The 21,166-nt window shown below is 42.0% G+C and overlaps 1 protein-coding gene across 3 annotated transcripts in view; it reads left to right on the forward strand.

The window, feature by feature from the left end:
* CORIN (corin, serine peptidase) overlaps positions 1 to 21,166 on the forward strand; it is a 513,735-nt gene that overhangs the window by 354,696 nt on the left and 137,873 nt on the right. For all 3 annotated transcript variants that reach the window (XM_029588293.1, XM_029588313.1, XM_029588304.1), the window contains exon 17: positions 8,090 to 8,212. In XM_029588293.1, coding sequence (XP_029444153.1) covers positions 8,090 to 8,212 — 123 coding nt within the window. The remainder of the gene's footprint in view (positions 1 to 8,089; positions 8,213 to 21,166) is intronic.

The following is a 21,166-nucleotide window of genomic DNA, read 5'->3' on the forward strand; positions in this document are numbered from 1 at the left end:
GTTCAAATCACCAAGTCAAAACGACATTATACAAAGAAAGAACATGACTAGTTTCAGTCCTAAGATCCTTTTTTCTTTTCTACAAGATCTTATTAAACAGATAAATTTAAACAAATTTCCTGAAACTGCAGAGTCCAAGTGCAATGAGTTTGCTGCCTTTTTTAATGACAAGGTACAGAGATTAATTAATAGCATCCCCCAAGCTTCAGACCAAAAGATCACATTACATGAAGCATCTGATCGAGTTTGGTCTGCTCTTGATTTAGTCTCTTCTACTGAAATTGAGAGTATAATCAAAAAGATGAATCCAGTTTATCACCCGCTAGATGTAATTCTGAAAAATCAATTAAAAATGTCAAATATTATTGCTAAACCGATTGCTGATATTGTTAATCTATCACTAGAAGAAGGGAAATTCCCTGACAGCCTAAAAGCTGCAGTTATAAAATCAATTTAAAAAAATAGGAATGCTGATAAGACAATTTTGAGTAATTTTAGACCAGTGTCAAACCTCCCTTTTTTTATCTAAATGTATAGAAAAGGTAGTACAAAAGCAATTTTCAGATTATCTTGAGAATAATAATGTTTTATAGCCATCTCAATTTGGTTTTAGAAAAATTTTTAGTACTGAGATGCTTTTAATTGCATTGACAGATACAGTCCTTAGAGGTATAGATTCTGGTCAATCTTACTTATTGATTATGTTAGATATTTCTACAGCGTTTGACACTGTCAATTATAATATTTCGATTGACAGACTTACAGAAATTGGGTTATCCAGAAAAACAATATCTTGGTTTAGCTCTTATTTACATGACCACTCATATACGGTAAAGATTGGAATCTCAAAATCCAAAAAAATTCACCACACTTCAGGAGTACCCTAGGGTTTATTTTTATCAGCAACTTTGTTTAATCTTTATATGTTGCCACTTTGCAAGCTGTTATCTGGTTTAGGCATAATATTTTATATATGCTGATGATGTACAGATGCTTCTTCCTATTAATCCATCTATATGTCTTCAATACAACAAGTGCTTGCACACATGAAATTCGTATTAAATAATCAAAAGACCAAAATAGTATATTTAAGCAATAGACTTGAATACTTACTTTCTATAAGCTTGTTTTTTCTGACTTTAGGTTAGTTAATTCTGCCTGAGATTTAGGGGCGATTCTGGATAGTGAACTAAATATGAAAATAACTATAATTAATATGATCAGAGACGGTTTTAAGAAGCTCCATATTTTAAAAAGATTGAAACCGTTTTTATATTTTAATGATTTTAGAACCATTTTACAAGCTTTGATGTTTTCTAAGCTTGATTATTGTAACGCTCTTCTTTTTGGTCTTCTATATAATACTGTGAGACTGCTACAATCGCTACAGAATGCTGCTACAAGAGTTTTAACTGGTGTTAGAAAAATATGTCACAGGTACCGACGGTCGGCCCCTGTGACATGGTGAGGGCAAAGGCGATCGGTACTGGCATCAGACGGCCGGCATGCAGGAGGTCGTTCCCGGACCCCCGCTGGACTTTTGGCAAGTCTTGTGGGGATCAGGAAGCCCCCCCCCAAGCTGGCCAAAAGTCCCTGGGGGTCCCGGAGTGACCTCCTGCACTCCGATGCCAGTACTCAAAATGGCGCCGATAGCCTTTGCCCATACTATGTCACAGGGGCTACCGGTGCCATTGGTCAGCCCCTGTCACATGGTAGGAGCACAAGATGGCGCCGATGACCATGTGACAGGGGCTGATCAATGGCACCGGTAGCCCCTGTGACAAAGGCTATCGGCGCCATGATGAAACCAGCACCGAGGGTGTCAGAGTGCAAGGAATGGCTCCCGGACTCCCCGCTGGACCACCAGGGAGTTTTGGTAAGTCTTGGGGGGGGGGGGGGTCATGAGGGTAGGGGGTTGTAGTTAATTTTAATTTTAGCTGGGACACGAATAGAAATCACCGTATTAACGCATCGGGGCACCATACGGCCGAATGCAATGTATCTGTTCCCCAACGAATCCGAATCACGAATGCAACGTATGGCATCCCTCTGCACATCCCTAGGGTTTATCACACTGTGTAGTAAACTTACCTTGCAGTGCGATAATACTGATGTGGTGCAGTAACTCCCAAATTTCCCTAAACACACCCCTTTTTCTTAGCGCAGGCGTTTATCACTACATTATTAAAACTTTTTGATGAATCTAGGAGTGAATTAGAAAAGATTCAGAGAAGGGCGACCAAAATGATAAAAGGGATTGAACAATGCCCCTATGAGGAAAGACTAAATGATTTTGCTTTATTCATTTATAAAATGTATAACCCGCTGATCCACAAATCTCAGCAAGGCACTAATCAACATACATAGTAATATCTCAGTACAGCAAACAAGACAACACTCATGTACACAATTACATTACTTATTGTGATGCCCCCGAAACTGAAGTCCTTGCACATTATCTTAGTTTCTTAGCTTGAGAACAACAAACTCATCCCTCAAACCAAAATCCTTATCCTGACTTTAGAAAACCAGACTCACTACAAAAAGAGATTAGGTAGCAAAGACCAAAGAGAAGAGGTACGTCTTCAGTTGTTTTCTGAACTTTATTAGGTCATTCTCACTTTTTAAAGCCTCAAGGCATTCATTCCAAAGAACAGGTCTACCACCCCAAAACTACTTTCTGTGACTCTTTAGATCTTATTCGCTTATGGGATGGTACCTCCATTAGATGTTTCTTGGAGGAACATAACTTATAGGAAGGACAGTAGTGGGCCACTTTATCTGAAAACATTGAGGAACCAGGGCATGATTGGCTTTAGACACACAGACTAAAATTTTAAATCTGATGCACCAAAACACTAGTAACCAATGAAGGCTATCCAATACTGGAGAGATATGGTCACACCAGAGCACCCTGAAATTAAGCGAGCTACCGAAGTTGTAAAGCCTTCATAGAAACATAGAAACATAGAAATGACGGCAGAAGAAGACCAAACGGCCCATCCAGTCTGCCCAGCAAGCTTCACACATTTTTTTTCTCATACTTATCTGTTTCTCTTAGCTCTTTGGTTCTATTTCCCTTCCACCCCTACCATTAATGTAGAGAGCAGTGATGGAGCTGCATCCAAGTGAAATATCAAGCTTGATTAGTTAGGGGTAGTAGGGGTAGTAACCGCCGCAATAAGCAAGCTACACCCATGCTTATTTGTTTTACCCAGACTATGTTATTCAGCCCTTATTGGTTGTTTTGCTTCTCCCCTGCCGTTGAAGCAGAGAGCTATGCTGGATATGCGTGAAGTATCAGTTTTTCTTCTCCCCTGCCGTTGAAGCAGAGAGCTATGCTGGATATGCGTGAAGTATCAGTTTTTCTTCTCTCCTGCCGTTGAAGCAGAGAGCTATGCTGGATATGCGTGAAGTATCAGTTTTTCTTCTCCCCTGCCGTTGAAGCAGAGAGCTATGCTGGATATGCGTGAAGTATTAGTTTTTCTTCTCCCCTGCCGTTGAAGCAGAGAGCTATGCTGGATATGCATTGAAAGTGAAGTATCAGGCTTATTTGGTTTGGGGTAGTAATCGCCGTAACAAGCCAGCTACTCCCCGCTTTGTGAGTGCAAATCCTTTTTTCCACATTTCCTCTTGCTGTTGAAGCTTAGAGCGATGTTGGAGTCACAGTAACCATGTGTATGTTTATTGAATAAGGGTATTATCTCCAGGCAGTAGCCGTCATTCTGGGGAGCCACCCACTCTTCATTGACGGCCTCTTGACTTTATGGATCCACAGTGTTTATCCCACGCCCCTTTGAAGTCCTTCACAGTTCTGGTCTTCACTACTTCCTCCGGAAGGGCATTCCAGGCATCCACCACCCTCTCCGTGAAGAAATACTTCCTGACATTGGTTCTGAATCTTCCTCCCTGGAGCTTCAAATCGTGACCCCTGGTTCTGCTGATTTTTTTTCCTACGGAAAAGGTTTGTCGTTGTCTTTGGATCATTAAAACCTTTCAAGTATCTGAAAGTTTTTATTGCAATTCTGTTTTCACAATAGGAAAACAGAATTGCAATAATCTAATGAAGAAAGTATAAGTGATTGGGTCACCAAACAAAAGTTAGGAGCCTGCAAGATAGCTTTAGAGATCTTAACAATCGAAGTTTAAAAAATGAGTTCCAGATTGAATGCGAGGTCGGAGCAAGAAGGTAGAGTAAATTACGATCCCTAAATCCCTAACTTGTACTTAATAGGAACCGGAACCAGTCCCACATCTAGAATACACTGCAAGGGGATAGTCTCATTTTTTGACAAGTGAGAAACATCATCTCTGTTTTGTTGATATTCCATACCAGTTTATTACTGGAAATCCAGTTCTTAATTAATGCCACACAGCCAGAGAGTTTAGTTATAGCAGTTTCAAATGATGACTCAACTGGGAAATAAAATTGGATGACATCTGTATATAACTTAAAGGAGACATCCAATTGTGACAGAAGCTCACATAACAGTAATAAGTAGATGTTTAATAACAAAGGGGAAAGTGCAGAACCCTGTGGGACACCTGTGGACAAAGTGAAAGAGCTTGAGCTAGCATCCCCCAATAATAGTCCTATAGAAATGATTTATAAAGAAAAAGGAGAACCAGGATCAGACTGTAGTGGAGATTCCAATAGACTCCAGCCTATTCAGCAAGATTAGGTGGTCCAAAATGTCGAAAGCTGCTAATAGAGCTAAAAAAACCTGGCAGAGAGTAAACCCCCAAATCAAAGCCCTGAAGGATCAAATCAAACAGAAAGAAGAAGAATTTTGTGCTTTGTCGAGCCTGGAAACCAAATCAGGAATCATGTAATTTCCTGTTTGATGAAAGAAATTCATGAAACTGATCTAAAACTACTTTCTCAATCACCTGGAAGGTTGAAGATCAGTCGGTTTTCATAGGGGCTAAGATGTTCAAGGAGGAGTGGAAAGCCCTTCTACAGTTGAGCCTTCAGAACGTATAAGCTTTGACAGCCAGGATTCATGAAGTTGACCTTTTTCAATATGGACTTTTCAGCTTGGAGAAGAGACAGCTGAGGCGAGATAGGTCTATAAAATAATGAACGGAATGGAATGGGTGAACATAAATTGGCTGTTTACACTTTCAAAAAGTACAAAGAACTAAGCAGCATGGAATCTATTAACCTTCTGAGATCCTACCAGGTACTAATGACCTGGATTGGCCACTTAGAAACAGGATACTGGGCTTGATAGACCTCTGATCTGACCCGGTAAGGTGAATCTTATGTTCTATCTATGGCAGATATGGTTGTGGTAGTAATGTGGGGGAGGGGGGAACAGAGATGCAGGGAAAGCATGGAGGGGAAGGGGTTGGATGAAAGGCAAGTTATATTTCATTTGTGTCATTTTTAGTCTTGAGTTCTGAATTGGAATAACACGTATGTAATGCATCACTTCAAATAGTGTTCTGTTGGTGTTAGATTTGCAAAAATAAAGATTTTGAATTACAAAACAAGTGGAGAAAGCATGGAGAGGCATTGCTTCAACAATGCTTTGCTACAAATATTTCTAGAAGGGGGTGGCGGAACTTTTACATTACATATTGTTCTATTTATCTCCTTTGACAATTCACTTAAGAAGTTTCATTTACATCAATTTCCCAACAAGAGTCTGTCATTAGATTTATATAATCTGACTACTTGATAACTAGACTATGGGGTAGATTTTAAAAGAAGCGCGATCAGCCTACTTTTGCTTGCGCATCAGACTCAAGCAAAAGTACGCTGGATTTTAGTAGATACGCGCGGAGCCGCGCGTATCCACTAAAATCCTGGATCGGCGCGCGCAAGGCTATCGATTTTGTATAGCCTGCGCGCGCCGAGCCGCGCTGCCTCCCCCCGTTCCCTCCAAGGCCGCTCCGAAATCGGAGCGGCCTCGGAGGGAACTTTCCTTTGCCCTCCCCTCACCTTACCCTCCCTTCCCCTACCTAACCCACCCACCCGGCCCTGTCTACACCCCCCCTTACCTTTGTCGGGGAATTTACGCCTCCTGGAGGGAGACGTAAATCCCCGCGCGCCAGCGGGCCTGCTGCGCGCCGGGCCGCGACCTGGGGGCGGGTACGGAGGGCGCGGCCACGCCCCCGTACCCGCCCCCAAAACGCTGCCGACACGCCCCCGCAACGCCGCACGCTCCGGCCCCGCCCCCCCGACACGCCCCCCGACACGCCCACTCCGAAAACCCCGGGACTTACGCGAGTCCCGGGGTTCTGCGCGCGCCGGTGAGCCTATGTAAAATAGGCTCACCGGCGCGCAGGGCCCTGCTCGCGTAAATCCGCCCGGTTTTGGGCGGATTTACGCGAGCAGGGCTCTGAAAATCCGCCCCTATGTGACTAGGACATTACAACTTGCTCAGAACACTTACTCAAACTGTCTTCAGAATGAAGTGTGGGTCTGTTGTGGCAATTAGCACTCTTGGAATGTTGGCAAGCATTTCATTCCTGCTCAACCCCTTCCCCTCCTTCCATATTTCACAGCACAGGACATGAGGTAGTGCTGAGGGGAAGAAATGTAAAACTCCCTACAAGTTCCCTAACCCCACCCCCTGTTGAACATGAGAAGGGGGTAATATTACAATTCCTTTTCTTTCCTCGCAAAATGTCACAGAGCACCGAGGCATGGAATAGCTTAGCCAAGAGGCTGCCCTGGGAAAAGAGAATTCTTAGATATTTATTACATAATGTAATTTCTGTGGCTAATTGTTCAATATTATGAATGCCTCTGCATTAACAATGTGTCTCCAATTATTTTAAATAAACATGATTACAACAATATGACAAAAACCTGTGGTGATTTTACTATATAAAAGGTAACCTACACTGAGTGGCAGTTACAACCTAAACAATAAGCAAGAAGGTAACCTGCATGGAGCAGCAGCTGCAACCCTAAAAAGAAGGTGAGGAAGTAGCCTGCACAAAGTGGCAGTTACATCCCCAAACATCTTGCTGGGTAGACTGGATGGGTCATTTTTGGCTTTATCTGCCATTATGTACTACGATACTATGTCTTGTTCCAGGCCAAACTGTACTGTGTGTGGTTGTGTAGGGGAACGAATGGGGAGGAGCTATTAGAATGGAGGGTTTGGCAAAGTTCTATAGTCTTTAACCACCTCCCACATTAAAGCAAGGGGGACTTGGGGAGCTTCATACTCCAAAAATAATGACCCAATAGTTCTAGGTTTTTTTTTTAACTCATCTGAGATATGCCTATATTTTTCCTGCAATCCAAATTTAATGACTTTTTAATCCCTTCCCTAGATGAACAAACATGGACCCCTTTTGCATATTTCTTTCCATTTTTCCATATGTCGGAAAGCATAGAAAAGAATGAATATTGCCTCTGTGAAAGTATACGTTTTCATTTCTCTGTAAAGCATTTCAATTTTTCTTCCTTTCACCGTCCCATGTGGTCATTCTAAAGCCTCTTACTGCTACCATAAGTATGATGATGACAGGTTTGACCATTAACTAAATATCTGTCAACTTTTTTTTTTCTCAAGTCTTATAGTCTACTTGCAAAACTGACAAAAGGTATCAAATTTTCCAAAGTGTTTCTCCATAGATACAGATCAGGAAAAATCCTTTTTTAAAAAAAATGTGACTAAATCTGTTAAGGCAGAGCCATCATGCATGGGGCTTTCTGTTTCCTTCTGGAAGGAAACAGAAAAGCACCTTTCTAAAATGTTTTTTTAATTTTTTTTCTCCTGTGGCTAGAAAAGGAAGGTTTGTTTACAGTCTGGCACTACGAAGATAATATGTAGGGCAGAAGATATTCTGAAGTAAGATGGAAGGTTGTCCCATGCTGCATCTGGATATGCTCTGCAAAGGCCAAAACATTTGGATGGAGTTCATGGACCATTACAAAGTTTCATTCACTTGGCTCATCATAATTTATTATTGGCTAAAATGCACAAGGATTAAACAACTAGCATTGAAATGTTTGTCAAGTTGTGATTTTTGTTGACAGGAAGGACACCAGTAATGCTTGAACATATATTACAGCCCTGTTACTGCTTAGTATTTGGATTCCCAACAAAACGTTTCTTGATTTCAGGGGACCATCCGTGACACAAACCATAGAAGATCACGACCGGCTGCAACACCAGAACTGGCTCCATCTGCACGCCAACTGGAAGAACAAAAATGCTTCTACGTTTCACGAGCTTCTCGTAAAAGGGTAAGTAGGACAACTAGAACATGTAAGATAACTTGAGGCCTTAAGAGACATGCAATTGAATGATTTTACATAAAAATGCACAAACTGTGAATAATTGGGGCAGCACTGATTATACAGGAGGTGGATTTTAAAACTTGTGAAAAAATTCCATTGTTCAATAAATGCAAAACTGTTCAAGTGAAACCCTGCAAAATTGAGGAAAGCTGAGGGCTTTTAGGTATGTACCACATTTTTGTTAACATATGTGAGGTAAGTGCAGCAGTTTAGATCAAGGACACTCAAAATGTGGAGAAAAATATTTGTTTTCTCTGGTTCCTTTGTGTTTCTAACCAATCCAAGGGAGCACTTCTTATCCTAGTAGCTTGTAAGAAAGTAAGAAATTAAATGTATAACAGAAAAGTTCCAAATCTAAGTTGCCATAATTCTTCACTTCTGACTGATAGACATTTTGTTGCTGCATTTAAAGCCTGGTGGCACCCTAGATCAGGGGTGGTTAAACTACAGCCTGCGGGCCAAATCTGGCCCATCACCATGTTTCTTGCAGCCCACCTACTTCTTTAAAATTAACATTATGGACCGGATTTTCAGAGGTACGCCCGATTTTATGACATGCACGTGCAGCTGCGCGCATGTTATAAAATCCAGGGTCGGCGCGGGTGCAAGGGGGTGCATAGCCTTCCTCCGTTCCCTCCGAGACCGCTCTGAAATCGGAGCGGCCTCAGAGGGAACTTTCCTTCTTGCCCCCCCCCCCCCCACCTTCCCCTCCCTTCCCCTACCTAACCTGCTCCCCAGCCCTTACCTTTATCTTATAAGTTGAGCCTGCCTCTGGGCAGGCGAAGATTGTGTGCGCTGGCCGACGGCCCAACCGCGATCCCAGGCACAGCGGCAAATGGCGCTATGCCTGGAGGCCCCACCCCTTTTTTCAAGCCCCGGGCATACGCGCATCCCGGGGCTTGCGCACATCACTGGGCCTATGCAAAATAGGCTCGGCGCGCGCAGGAGCGGGTTTTCGCGGTTACGCGCATAACCCTTTTAAAATCCGCCCCTATGTGTGGCCTGCACCATGTGTCAGGCATGTAGGCCAGAGCACGTGCTGGTGGGGGTCCCACCCCTGCCAGCAAGAATAGGACCTGTCCTGTACCGTGGTGCCATGGAGTGACATGCTGGCAGGGTTCCCACCTTCTTCCTGCAAAAACAAGCTCTGCACGGTGATGGGCCTGAAGCTGACCTGCCAGCGGGCTTCCAGCACCCAGCCAGAAGGAAGAAGACGATGATGCTGGCAGGAAAGGTGAGTTACATGGTGGGAAGAGAAGGGAAGGAGTAAGAGTAAGGGAAGGGATTGGGTGAGGATGGGAGTAACTGAGAGGGGAGAGAAAGAAAAGGAATGAAAGGGGGAGGGAGAAGGAAGGGAGTGAACAGGGAGAGGGAGAGGGGGGTGTGAGAGAGAGAGAGAAGGGAGTGAGTGGGGAAGGGAGAGGATGTGTGTGACTGAGAAGGAAGGGGAGAGTAGGAGAGGGAGAGTGACTGAGAAGGAAAGGAGTAAGTGGGGGAGGGAGAGTGACAGAGGGAAGGGACTGAGAGGGGGAGGGAGAGGGTGTGTGTGTGACTGAGAACGAAGACAATAGGGGAGGGAGAGTGACAAGGGGGAAAGTGCATGGGAAGGAGGGAGCCTGATTGAGAGAGAAGGGAGTGGGAAGGAGGGAGGCTGACAGAGGGAAGGGAAGTGAATTGAGAGGGTGGGTGAGTGACACAAAGAGAAGGGAGTGAGGAGAGAATGACGGAGGGAAAGGAAGAGGATGAGTGGGTGTGATTGAGTGGGAGGGTGAGTGACTGAAAGGGGAGGGAAGGGGTGAATGACTGAGGAGGTGAGTGGGAGGGGTGAAACTGAAAGGTGAGAATGAAAGAAGATAGTGAGAAGAGTGAGTAGAAGAGTCTGTGAGTGTGTGTGTGTGTGTGTATGAGAGGGAAAGGAGAAAGTGTGTGTTCCCCCTCACCTCCCCTCCATTAATTCATTATAATCTCAGGGTGACTGGAAATCAAAAGTTCATAGGCATGAGGGGGGGGCTATGTTTATCTTTATTACTTTTAATAATTGGGTGTTTGATATGTCTGCTGTTTTGAAATATTTAATTGATTTTTGGGAAATGTTTAGCCTTTGTATCCTTATTGTTCTTAATTATTATATGTTGTATTCTTAATGTTCTGAAATATTTTTATTAATATACCATGATTGTTTTTATAATTTCTGGATTTTGTTTTATGGGAAATGGTGATATTTCATTGTTATTATTGATATTATTTGCGTTAGTGCACTGGCGGTTTAGTTTTTTGCCTGCTTAATACTTTATGGCTTCTTTGTTCTTATTTGGTGAGAATCTGTCTGTATTGTGCATTTGTGATTGAGGAGAAGTAGTAAGCTAGTCAGGAAAATGCTTTGTATCTCTTGGGTTGAAGGTCTTGCTGATTTTTGGTAGATGCTGGGATCCATGATTAAAGGGGCTCCTCGGGTGCTAAAAATGATGGAGCTTAAGCCTGCTGGATGCTGAAATGCCTGCAGCAAGTACTGAGGGTTTGGTTATCGTGTCAAGGAGCTCCAAGGGGGATCCACCCCGGCCTTCATTGTGGTCGATAACTTGTAATATGGCCCCAGCACAAAAAGGTTTGCCCACCCCTGCCCTAGATTTGTCACAGCAGTGCCCATCCATTGAAGGGCTATAGAGTCCTGTCTCATCTCTCTAAGCTTGGTTATGCAGCTACTTTGGGGCAGGTTTGTTCAGAGCAACCTCGGAGGGAACTTTTCAACCGCTTCCCCCCACCTTCCCTTCCCTTATATAACCCACCCCCCAGCCCTAACTAAATCCCCCTGCCTACCTTTGTTTCAAAAGTCACGCTTGCCTGAGGCAGGCGTAACTTGCGCGCAAACCTGCGGCACGGCCGCAGTGCCAGAGGACTCTGAAACGCCCCCGGCCCGCTGCCACCCTCCGGCCCTGCCCATGGACCATCACCGCCCCGAGACCGCCCATTTCTGAAAGCCCTGGGACATACGCGCGTCCCGGGGCTTGTGCGTGCCGCCGAGCCTATGCAAGATAGACTCGGCGCACGCAGGGGCAGCTTTTCAGGGGGTTACGCGCGTAACCCTTTGAAAGTCTACCCCTTTATGTTTTGTTTTGGCTTTGTTTTACTGTATTGTGTGCTGATATGTTTAGATTTTTTTTATTGCTGTTTGAGTGTATTTTATGTGTGTATTTTCTGTTACCTGCTGAGACTTATGGATCATGGGTTAAAAATTTTATAAATTAAACAATTAATTAATAATATAAATAGAACATTTTAGAATAAATTTAAAGTTATATGTATATTTATTATATCAATTAACTGTTAGCAAATAGGATAAAAACATGTATATTTGTAGGAACATTTTTAACTGAAAATTGTCCTCCCTCTACACGAATAAAGCAGTGCCTGATTTAGGATTTTGCCACCAGTAGGCATTATTATTGCTGTTGCTGCCCTTCCCCTTCCCCTTTCAAGAAATAACAGAGCAGAAGGATTAAGGCCCAGTCTTCTTTGCTCTGCTCTGTCTGCTCCAGGCTCACCTCTTCCCCTCAGGTCCCTGAATGACAGGAGGAGAGGGGCTTTTCTTGTCTCCCTGCTGTGTGCTCTGGCCTCCTCTTGTTCCCTGCACAGGACAGAAGGGGAGGGGCTGCAACGGGGAGTAGAGCAGTTTTTCCTTTGCTCTGTTCTTTGCAGTCTCACCCCTCTCCTCCTGTTCTCTGCACTGGGAGGGGAGGGGCTGGAGCAGGAAGCAGAAGGCTGTTCTCTGTTGAGTGAGATTCAGCACAGTTGGGATGCAGCAAATCTTGCAATCCACCCTAGATTGTTGCTGTCCTAGGCACAGGCCTGAATTGTTTAATGGGGTAAAACAAACATGTTGGATAAATGAGCCGTTCCTTGGTTTGCTTATTTCACTGCCAAACTGCATCATTTAAAAAGTGCTAAGAGGTATAAAAAGAAAAGTTGCTCACTTGCCAGTGTCTGAAGCAAATTCAGTGGTGCGCTGGAGGGCACTCCTGGGATCCACTCATTAAATGAAAACCCAAAAGGCCAGATTTATTGCAGGATGTTTCCCATTTTCAAACTGCCCACCTAAGGGCAAGGCCCACAGGTACTTCTTTTCCATTGCATGTGTCAAAGAGGAAGTATGCATGCATTGACCAGTTAAAAATGAGTTACAAGGTCCACAGACACAAAGTGCCTGCCAACGTTTGACCTGCTTGTTTGTGTAGGTACAATTTCCATGCTGAAAAATGTGCATGGGTTTGAAACTACGATCTAAGTGTTCATTTACAATCCTAATCAAAACACAGCCCTTCCCCTCAGGAATGCCTCCCTTCCAGAAGGCTAAAAGTGCGCTTTCTATGAGATCCCACTCTGCTTTTAGCCAGACCGAGTAAGGGAAAGTTTCAGACTTTAGCTGGGGAAATACTTGGATGAATAACTTTGAAAATTGTCCCCCCAGAAGTGTGCTTAATTTTTCTTACATTAACAGGCCAGTATTATATTTTGTACATTTTAACACCTATTGTTTTTCACTACACGAATAGTAGATAATGAGCTAATTAGCATACATTTGAATCTCCGTAATTAGCATAGAAACATAGAAATGACAGCAGAAAAAGACCAAATGGCCCATCCAATCTGCCCAGCAAGCTCCCAAACTTATTTTCTCATACTTATCTGTTTCACCGACCACCAAGTTCAGGACCCTTATTGGTAACTGTTTGATTCGAATTTCCTGCCACCCCCCTGCTGTTGATGCAGAGAGTAATGTTGGAGTTGCATCAAAGATGAAGCTTAAGGCTTAATGGTTAAGGGTAGTAACTGCCGCATCAAGCAAGTTACCCCGATGCTTGTTTACCTAGACTGCACAGATCAGTGCCTTGTTGGATGTTGTCTGAATGTAAATCCTCTTTTCCACATTTCCCCCTGCTGTTGAAGCAGAGAACAACGCTGTATATGCATTCAAAGTGAAGTATCGGGCTTAATTGGTTTAGGGTAGTAACCGCCACAATAAGCAAGCTACCCCCATGCTTATATGTTTATCCAGACTGTGTAGTTAAGTTCAGTCCTTGTTCGTTGTCTGAATGCAAATCCTCTTTTCCACATGTCCCCTTGCCGTTGAAGCAGAGAGAAATGTTGGAGTTGCATTAACCATGGGAAGGCTTATTGAGTAAGGGTAATAATCACCAGGTAGTAGCCACCCCCATGCCTCTTCTCTTCATTCCCATCTTCTAGCCTTTATGGATCCACAGTGTTTATCCCATGCCCCTTTGAAATCCTTCACAGTTTTAGTCTTCACCACTTCCTCCAGAAGGGCATTCCAGGCATCCACCACCCTCTCCATGGAAAATAGATTTTACTCCAACATTAATGCAAACTAGCGAATGTGAGTTAATACTTCTTTTAAAGAATGTGTGTTAACACTTCTTTTAAAGCATATCCTATGTTTAAAAAACTATCAAAGAGGCTTTGCTTTTTTCAGCAAAACTTGCATAAATCTCCTTTACACACATTTGTGGATCAACTCCGGCTCTGGACAGGGCAATACCTTATGAGACTTCTTTCATTATTCATGAGCCTCATTCTTCTTTTATGGATAATTGGTTACCTTTAAGACTTTGCCAAAATCTGGAATTGGGGCAGAAGAAACACAAAGAGTAGGATCCCGAAGAGTAGATAGATTCCATGCTGCTTAATCCAGGGATAAGAAGTGGATTTCTGCAACTCCACCTTAACCTTTTAGATCCTGCTCATTGAAGGAATTATTTCCTGATACCCCTTTTTACATATCTTAGTTAACTAGACCCAAATATGGTATAAATATGGTATAAAAACATTTACAAGTAATTAAAAGTATATGAAAAAATGTTCCAATTGTGGAAAGTTGGTATCTAAAAGGTTAATGATTTTCCTCCAGGAACTTGTCCAAACCTTTTTTTTTTTTTTTTTTTTAACACAACTACACTAATAGCTTTCACCACATCCTCTGGCAATGACTTCCAGAGCTTAATTATGCAGAGTAAAAAAATATTTTCTCATATTAGTTTTAAATGTATTATCTAGTGTTTTCAATGTGTGTCTCCTAGTCTTTTTGTATTCTTTGAATGAAAAAACAACTGATTATGGTTTACTTGTGCCATTCCACTCATTATTTTATAGGTTTTCTATCATATCTTCCCTCAGCATTCTCTTCTCCAGGCCGTAGAGTCCTAGCCTCTTTAGCCTTTCTTCATAGGGGAATCATTCCATACCCTTTATCATTTTGATCACTGGTTAAAAGACAGGAAACAGAGAGTAAGATTAAATGGACAATTTTCTCAGTGGAAAAGGGTATACAGTGGAGTGCCTCAAGGATCTGTACTAGGACCCATGCTTTTCAATGTATTTATAAATGATTTATTTATTTATTTATTTATTATTTTTATATACCGATCTTCTTGCATGGGATACAAATCAAACCGGTTTACAGTGAAACAATAACCTTGCATGAAAGCGTTACATAGAACATGAATCATTGAGTAAACTTTGAATAAAACATTAAGAATATAGAACATAAGGTAAACGTTACAATAAATTAGAATTATATTAAATATAATATAGTATTAGACAGTGGATAGCATTGAGCAGATAGGGCTAGAACGGGCCAAATATAAGCAGATACAGAAAAAAAAACAAAATACATGGAACTTGCTAAGTTAGGTGCAGTAACATGGGGATGTGTGAAGCTTAATCAAAGAAGCTTGATGAGAGCCTTGCTTAAGAACTGGATAAACTGTTTGTTGGATGCATTATGAGCTATACTTGCTGGAATACAGTGAGTGAGGTAATTAAATTTGCAGATGATACAAAATTATTCAGAGTAGTTAAATCACAAGCGGATTGTGATAAATTGCAGGAGGACCTTATGAGACTGGAAAATTGGGCATCCAAATGGCAGATGAAGTTTAATGTGGATAGGTGCAGGGTGATGCATGTAGGGAAAGATAACCCATGCTGTGGTTGCATGATGTTAGCTTCCATAGTAGGGGCTACTGCCCAAGAGAGAGATCTAGGCTTCATGGTGTGCTGCGGCAGTCAAAAAAGCAAACATGTTAGGAGTTATTGGGAAGGGAATGGTGAATGAAGCGGAGGATGCCGTAGTGCCTCTGTATCGCTCCATGGTGAGACTGCACCTTAGATACTGTGTGCAGTTCTGGTCGCTGCATCTCAAGAACAATATGGCTGTGATGGAGAGTGTACAGAGAGGGGCGATCAAGCTGATAGAGGGAATGGAACTACTCCCCTATGGGGAGGGACTAGGGTGGGTGGGGCTGTTTGGTTTGGAGGGGAGATGACTGGGGGGAATATGATGGAGGTCTTTGAAATCATGAGAGGTCTGGAACCTCTAGATGCAAATTGGTTATTTGCTCTTTTGGATAGTGGAGGTACTTGGGGGCACTCCATGAAGTTGGTATGTGGCACATTTTGAGCTGATCAGGAAAAATTCTTTCACTCAATGCACAATTGGACTCTGGAATTTGTTGCTGGGAATGTAGTTGGTGCAGTTGGTGTGGCTGGGTTTAGGAAGGGTTTGGATATGTTCTTGGAGGAGAAGTCCATTACCTGCTATTAATCAAGTTGACTTAGAGAGTGGCCACTGCTATTGCTGGCATTGATAGTATGGAATGTACTTAGTTTTTGGGTGCTTACCAAGTACTTATAGCCTGGATTGGCCACTTTGGAGGCAGGATGCTGGGCTTGATGGACCCTTGGTTTGACCCAATGTGGCAATTTCTTATGTTCTTACCTTTTCTAATTCTGCTATATCTTTTTTGAGATGCAGTGACCAGAACTACACCCAATACTCAAGATGAGGTCACAACATGGAGAGATATAGAGACAATATAATATTCTCTATTTTATTCTCCATTCCTTTCCTAATAATTCTTAGCATTCAGTCTGCTTTCTTGGCTGCTGCTGCATAACGAAGATTCCAACATATTTTCAATGATGATGATGCCTAGATCTTTTTCCTGAATGATGGTGATTCCTTGCATTGTGTAGCTATAATTTGGGTTTCTTTTCCTGAGTGCATCACTTTGCACTTGTACACATTACATTTCATTTGCATGCCCAGTCTCCAGTTTTGCAAGGTCCTCTTGCAATTTCTCACAATCCTCTTGTGATTTAACAACATTGAATAATTTTGTGTCATTTGCAGATTTGATCACCTCACTTATTCCCATTTCCAAGTCATTTATTAAAAAGTAGTGGTCCCAGAACAGATCTCTTGGGCACTCCACTGTTCACTTTTCTCCATTGGGAAAATTTACCATTTAATCCTATTCTATCTTTTAACCAGCTGGTTTTCTGGAGGTCAAGTTTATGTTGAGTATTAATCTCTTGCTGCAAACTTCCTAAACTCTTCTTTTAGGGTGCATTGGAATAATTAAGGATTATACCATCCAGCAATCTATTTGCATCTGAACAGTTAGCATTTTTCTGTGCAAAACCATGTTGTTTCATGACTCTTTGAATGTGGGAATTTAGTTGAAAATCAATTAAACTAAATTGTGATGTGCTGTTATTTTATAATATTAGAGTGAAGATCTCTTTTATGGAAGATATCTATAATCCCAGCATGCTTTATGTTGAAAAGAATGTTGATGTTTTCTTGATTCATTTGTTCCAGGATTTCATTTCTAGAATTTCATTTTAGCGATTTAGAGCAATAATACATCTTTGTGTTGCTTTTAGAGCCAGACCTTGTTGGCAATTTTTCCTGTCCCGGAACTTTTCCTGCCAAGTGATTAATCTAAAAAAACAGAGATTGTCTAAATTTTCCATCTTTGATGTCTGTAAAATAGCTATTCACTTCTCTGCTATATCATTTTTATTGAACAATTTAAGATCATATTAAGGCTAGTTAATGATTTATGAGTAGTCAAGAGCTTTGAACTTGCAGCTACAAGATTTTGTATCAGATTACCTTTGAGTTTGTTCATTCCAATTTATTTCAATGATCTCAGCTAACAAATTAATTTATCTGATGTGTGAATCTCAATTTAGAATGGCTTCAGGCTTTTAAAAAAAAAGTGCTCGGCTTAACTACATTAAAGGTTTGTGAGTACTCTGGACAATGGGGTTTAATCGTGTGCTTTAGTTTGCCTCCTTTTGGATTTAGGCTATATTTTTTCTATTGAGAAGTCCTTTATCACTTTGTGTATCTCATGTTTATTTCCAGGTGTAGTTTTGCATTTATTCATTTTTAGCAAGGTTTAAGGTTCCTAAGTCTTAACTCTGTTTTCTACATCCTGTAACCCGGACATTAAAATTTAAGTTAATGCCCAGCGTTTTAAACATATAGTTCTCCTCTGTTATGAACAGTATATAGTCATATGAATGTATGTGTTGATATATAGATATAGGAGCTTGATATTTAGCCATTGGCAATCTGGCAAAATTAACAAGATACACTTTTCTGGCTAACTTATACTAGATATTCAGTGGCACGGCTGCACCACTGAATATACCTGGCTATCTTAAAGTTAGCCAGATAAGTGTTATGAGTCCAATATTCAGGAAGTTGGTTATTGGAGAAGTTATCTGGCTAAAGTTAGCTGGATAACTTGTCCCAGGAAAAACATCCTGCTGAATATATTTTCCTAAAGTTATCTAATTCACTCTAGCCAGATAACTAAAAAGCCTAACCAGCCTTGTTTGAAAATAACTGGTAAGGTTATTTAGTTACAGTATTTGGCTTTGTGTGGGAGGAGTTTAGCTAGATAAGTGGCAAGATTGAGACTTATTCAACTAAGTTAGCCAGATAAATTAGACCTGCTATTGAGCAGATCTAAAATTAGCCAGATATAATTATCCAGGTATATTCAGCGGCACAACTGTACACTTGAAATCCTGCCTATGTTAGTCAGATAAGCTTATTCAGCTAAGTTCCCTAACTGGCTAGGTTTTCAAAATCTTCCTCCAGGTGCTTAAGACTTTTGGACATAGGTCTATTTTCTATATGTCAAACAAGAAATTCAAAGCAATGTCTAATGTAATCTGCAACTGTTGTGAGCCATTTTTCTGCCACAATAAGACTCTAATGAACAACAATGAGCTTGAAAAGGTTTTATCTGATGAAAGAGGTGGCTCGTTCCGGGATCCAAGCCTTTCTGAAATTCTGTGGGCTGTAATCCCCTACAATAAGATGGGACTCCAGTGCATACAGATTTCTTTCATGCATATTCAGTGTGAATAACCTGGGGCTGTGGCATCCCCTGGGCCAGGTTTGAGAAGCCCTGCTCTAGTACTAACATTCAAAGTTTGCAAAAGGAGTTCTATTTATTTATTTATTGGCTGTTCTGCTGCATCTAGTCGCGTTCCCATTCTCATGCTGCAGTGCTTGTTTCCAAGTTCATTGTAGATGTCGCAGACAGTTCAGCAAATCCCAAACGTATATTTTCAAGGGTATGACATTACATGTGGAATGGAAAGAAAAGATCTTCCTGCTTTCCTAGACTCCTAGCTTTCCCTTTGCCAGGTGGCTTGTAATTCTCCCCCAGTGAAGCTGCTGCACACATTCCTTGTTCTCCGGATGAATAGGATTTGCTTTGAGGATCACTTTCATTTCCACTTATGGTCCAAGGTCTTTTGCCATCTTGCCTGAACTGGAAATAACTACCCCAGTTGACACTGTAATATAAAGCAGAATCGAAGAACTGAATTTTGTTCTAGGCTGTCATTAAGTGAAGTAAGAGCTTAGTGAAACGTTTGTCAGCTTTACAGTGATTAAGAAAAAATGATTTTCTGCCCTGTAAATTAATTACAGGAGCATCTTTTCGCTCCTCTTTCCCCATCCAATCGTTTTATTTTATTTTGACAGTTTCTAATTTTTTGAAGCAAGGTAAATATAATATTCATTTGATTATGCTCTATAATACTTTCCCCTTTGACAATTATTTATTCAGAGGCAATGATTGAAGGATCTTAGAGCAAAAAGCAGGCTTCCACTTCCCTTCTCAGCAAAGAAAAACTTGAATTTGGGCTAAAATGTCAAAGTATTTCAGTTATTGGAATCCTGGACATAACTCCAAACATCTGAGGGCAGAGCGGGTTAGAAGTCAAAAGTGAATGCAGTATGGCTTTTGTTTATATATTGCATATTAATGAATATGCATACTGTTTAATACTTTAAAATATCTTTAAACTACTGCAAGGTACTGTAGCTACTGTAGAGGTCTGAGCCCCAGTCTCACCTAACTCTGAAGCCACAGGCATCATGAAGCAGGGAATGAGCCAAGTGAGCAGTGACCTAGTTGAACAGTAACATTTTAAGATGCAGCTGTGCACTTTCAGATGTTATGTGCCCCTTTGAATAATAGCAAATCTACAGAATGCCATTTCAAAAATTCATATGTAATCCTGCTCAAAAACTGGGGAATTTCTGTCTGCCTTTAGAGTGCGGTAGTTACCCTCTACTGCTTTACATTTACCATAGCTAATTAAGGTGGATGATTCAGTAGTACAGGATAGCAATTACTTGCTTTTTCTTATAAGTAAGTATATGGGGAGAGATGACCTCTAGAGAGAGTATAACCCTGATATATAAGCCTGAGTGTGTGGGTAGTGGTTGGGGGTTTCAGAGGCAGGTGTATGGAGTCCAAGGGAGCAGGACCCATCCCTAGGTTCTGAGAGGATGGGTCCAGTCTACAAATGGCCTCTCTTTTTGCTATAAAGGCAGCTTGCCAAGGAACAGTCCCAAGGTATAGATGCCTAGCCTATTAGCTAGAACCCTAGGAGGATCAATGGACAGAACCATTTAACAGATGAAATCCCTTATGTTGATGGAGTTAAGGCTACAATTGTATAGCACCTGGTTTTGTCATGAGGGTCAAACTTGTGTTTTGATTACTAAAGCTGCCGTGGTTCTGATGCCTCTGTTGCTATAAGGTTTTAGGATATGTTTATCCAAGGCTGTTTGTGAATACCTCAGCAGTTACCATGCTGCGATAATTTTGTAATTACTGCTACTTTTTACTGCTGATAATCCCAGAAGAGAACTAAAAGTTGGAAGTATAGCTAGTGCAGTGATGTACTACAGGGTGTGAAAGGGGGGTGGTTTGCCCCATGCAACAACAGGGGGAGGGGTGCCATTGCCACCAGCATATAGGAAGGTCCCACGGCAGTGCAGAGAAGGAAAGTGCTGGCAGCATTCACACTCCTTGCCAGCAAAAGTGAGGTCCTGCTGCAGATTAAGAGGACCTGTGGTGCCGCTCGTATTTTCCTCGAGTTGGCAGCAGATTAAGAGGCCTTGCTGTGCAGCCTGCAGCCAAAGAATCGGTCTAAAATGTGGGTGAGAAAGCAAGAGACTGGCCCTATGAGAGTTAGTGGCAGTGTATGAGAGGGGGTGTTTATGAGAGGGAACTTGCATGTGTGTGTATGAGAGTGTGAGAGTGTGTGCGTGCGTGCCTGTGCATGTGTAAGAGAGGGTGTGTGTGTGTATAAGTGGGTCTATGTATGTGTCTGTGAGTGCCTGTGTATGACAGAGGAAGTGTGTGTCTCTCTCTCACACACACACACACACACATGCTCCCTCTGTCTCTCACCCGGCGTGTATCTGTATGTAGAGATGTGCAGACCAAAAGTTTATGTTCATAAGTCCATAAGTCGAAAGGGGGGGGTCAATTTCGGTCAATATGGACATATGGAGAATTCCATAAGTTGAGTCTATGTCCATACGTGCAAATAAAAATTTAAACCCCTCACCCTCCTTAATCCCCCCCCCCCAAGACTTACCAAAACTCCCTGGTGGTACAGCAGGGAGTCAGGACGCCTCCTGACCACCCCCCCCCAAGCTGGCCAAAAGTTCCTTTTGGGTGCAACGAGGGTCCCGGAGCGAACGCGCGGGGAATC

This window comes from Rhinatrema bivittatum, chromosome 1 (assembly GCF_901001135.1).
Source record: "Rhinatrema bivittatum chromosome 1, aRhiBiv1.1, whole genome shotgun sequence".
Lineage (NCBI taxonomy): Eukaryota > Metazoa > Chordata > Amphibia > Gymnophiona > Rhinatrematidae > Rhinatrema > Rhinatrema bivittatum.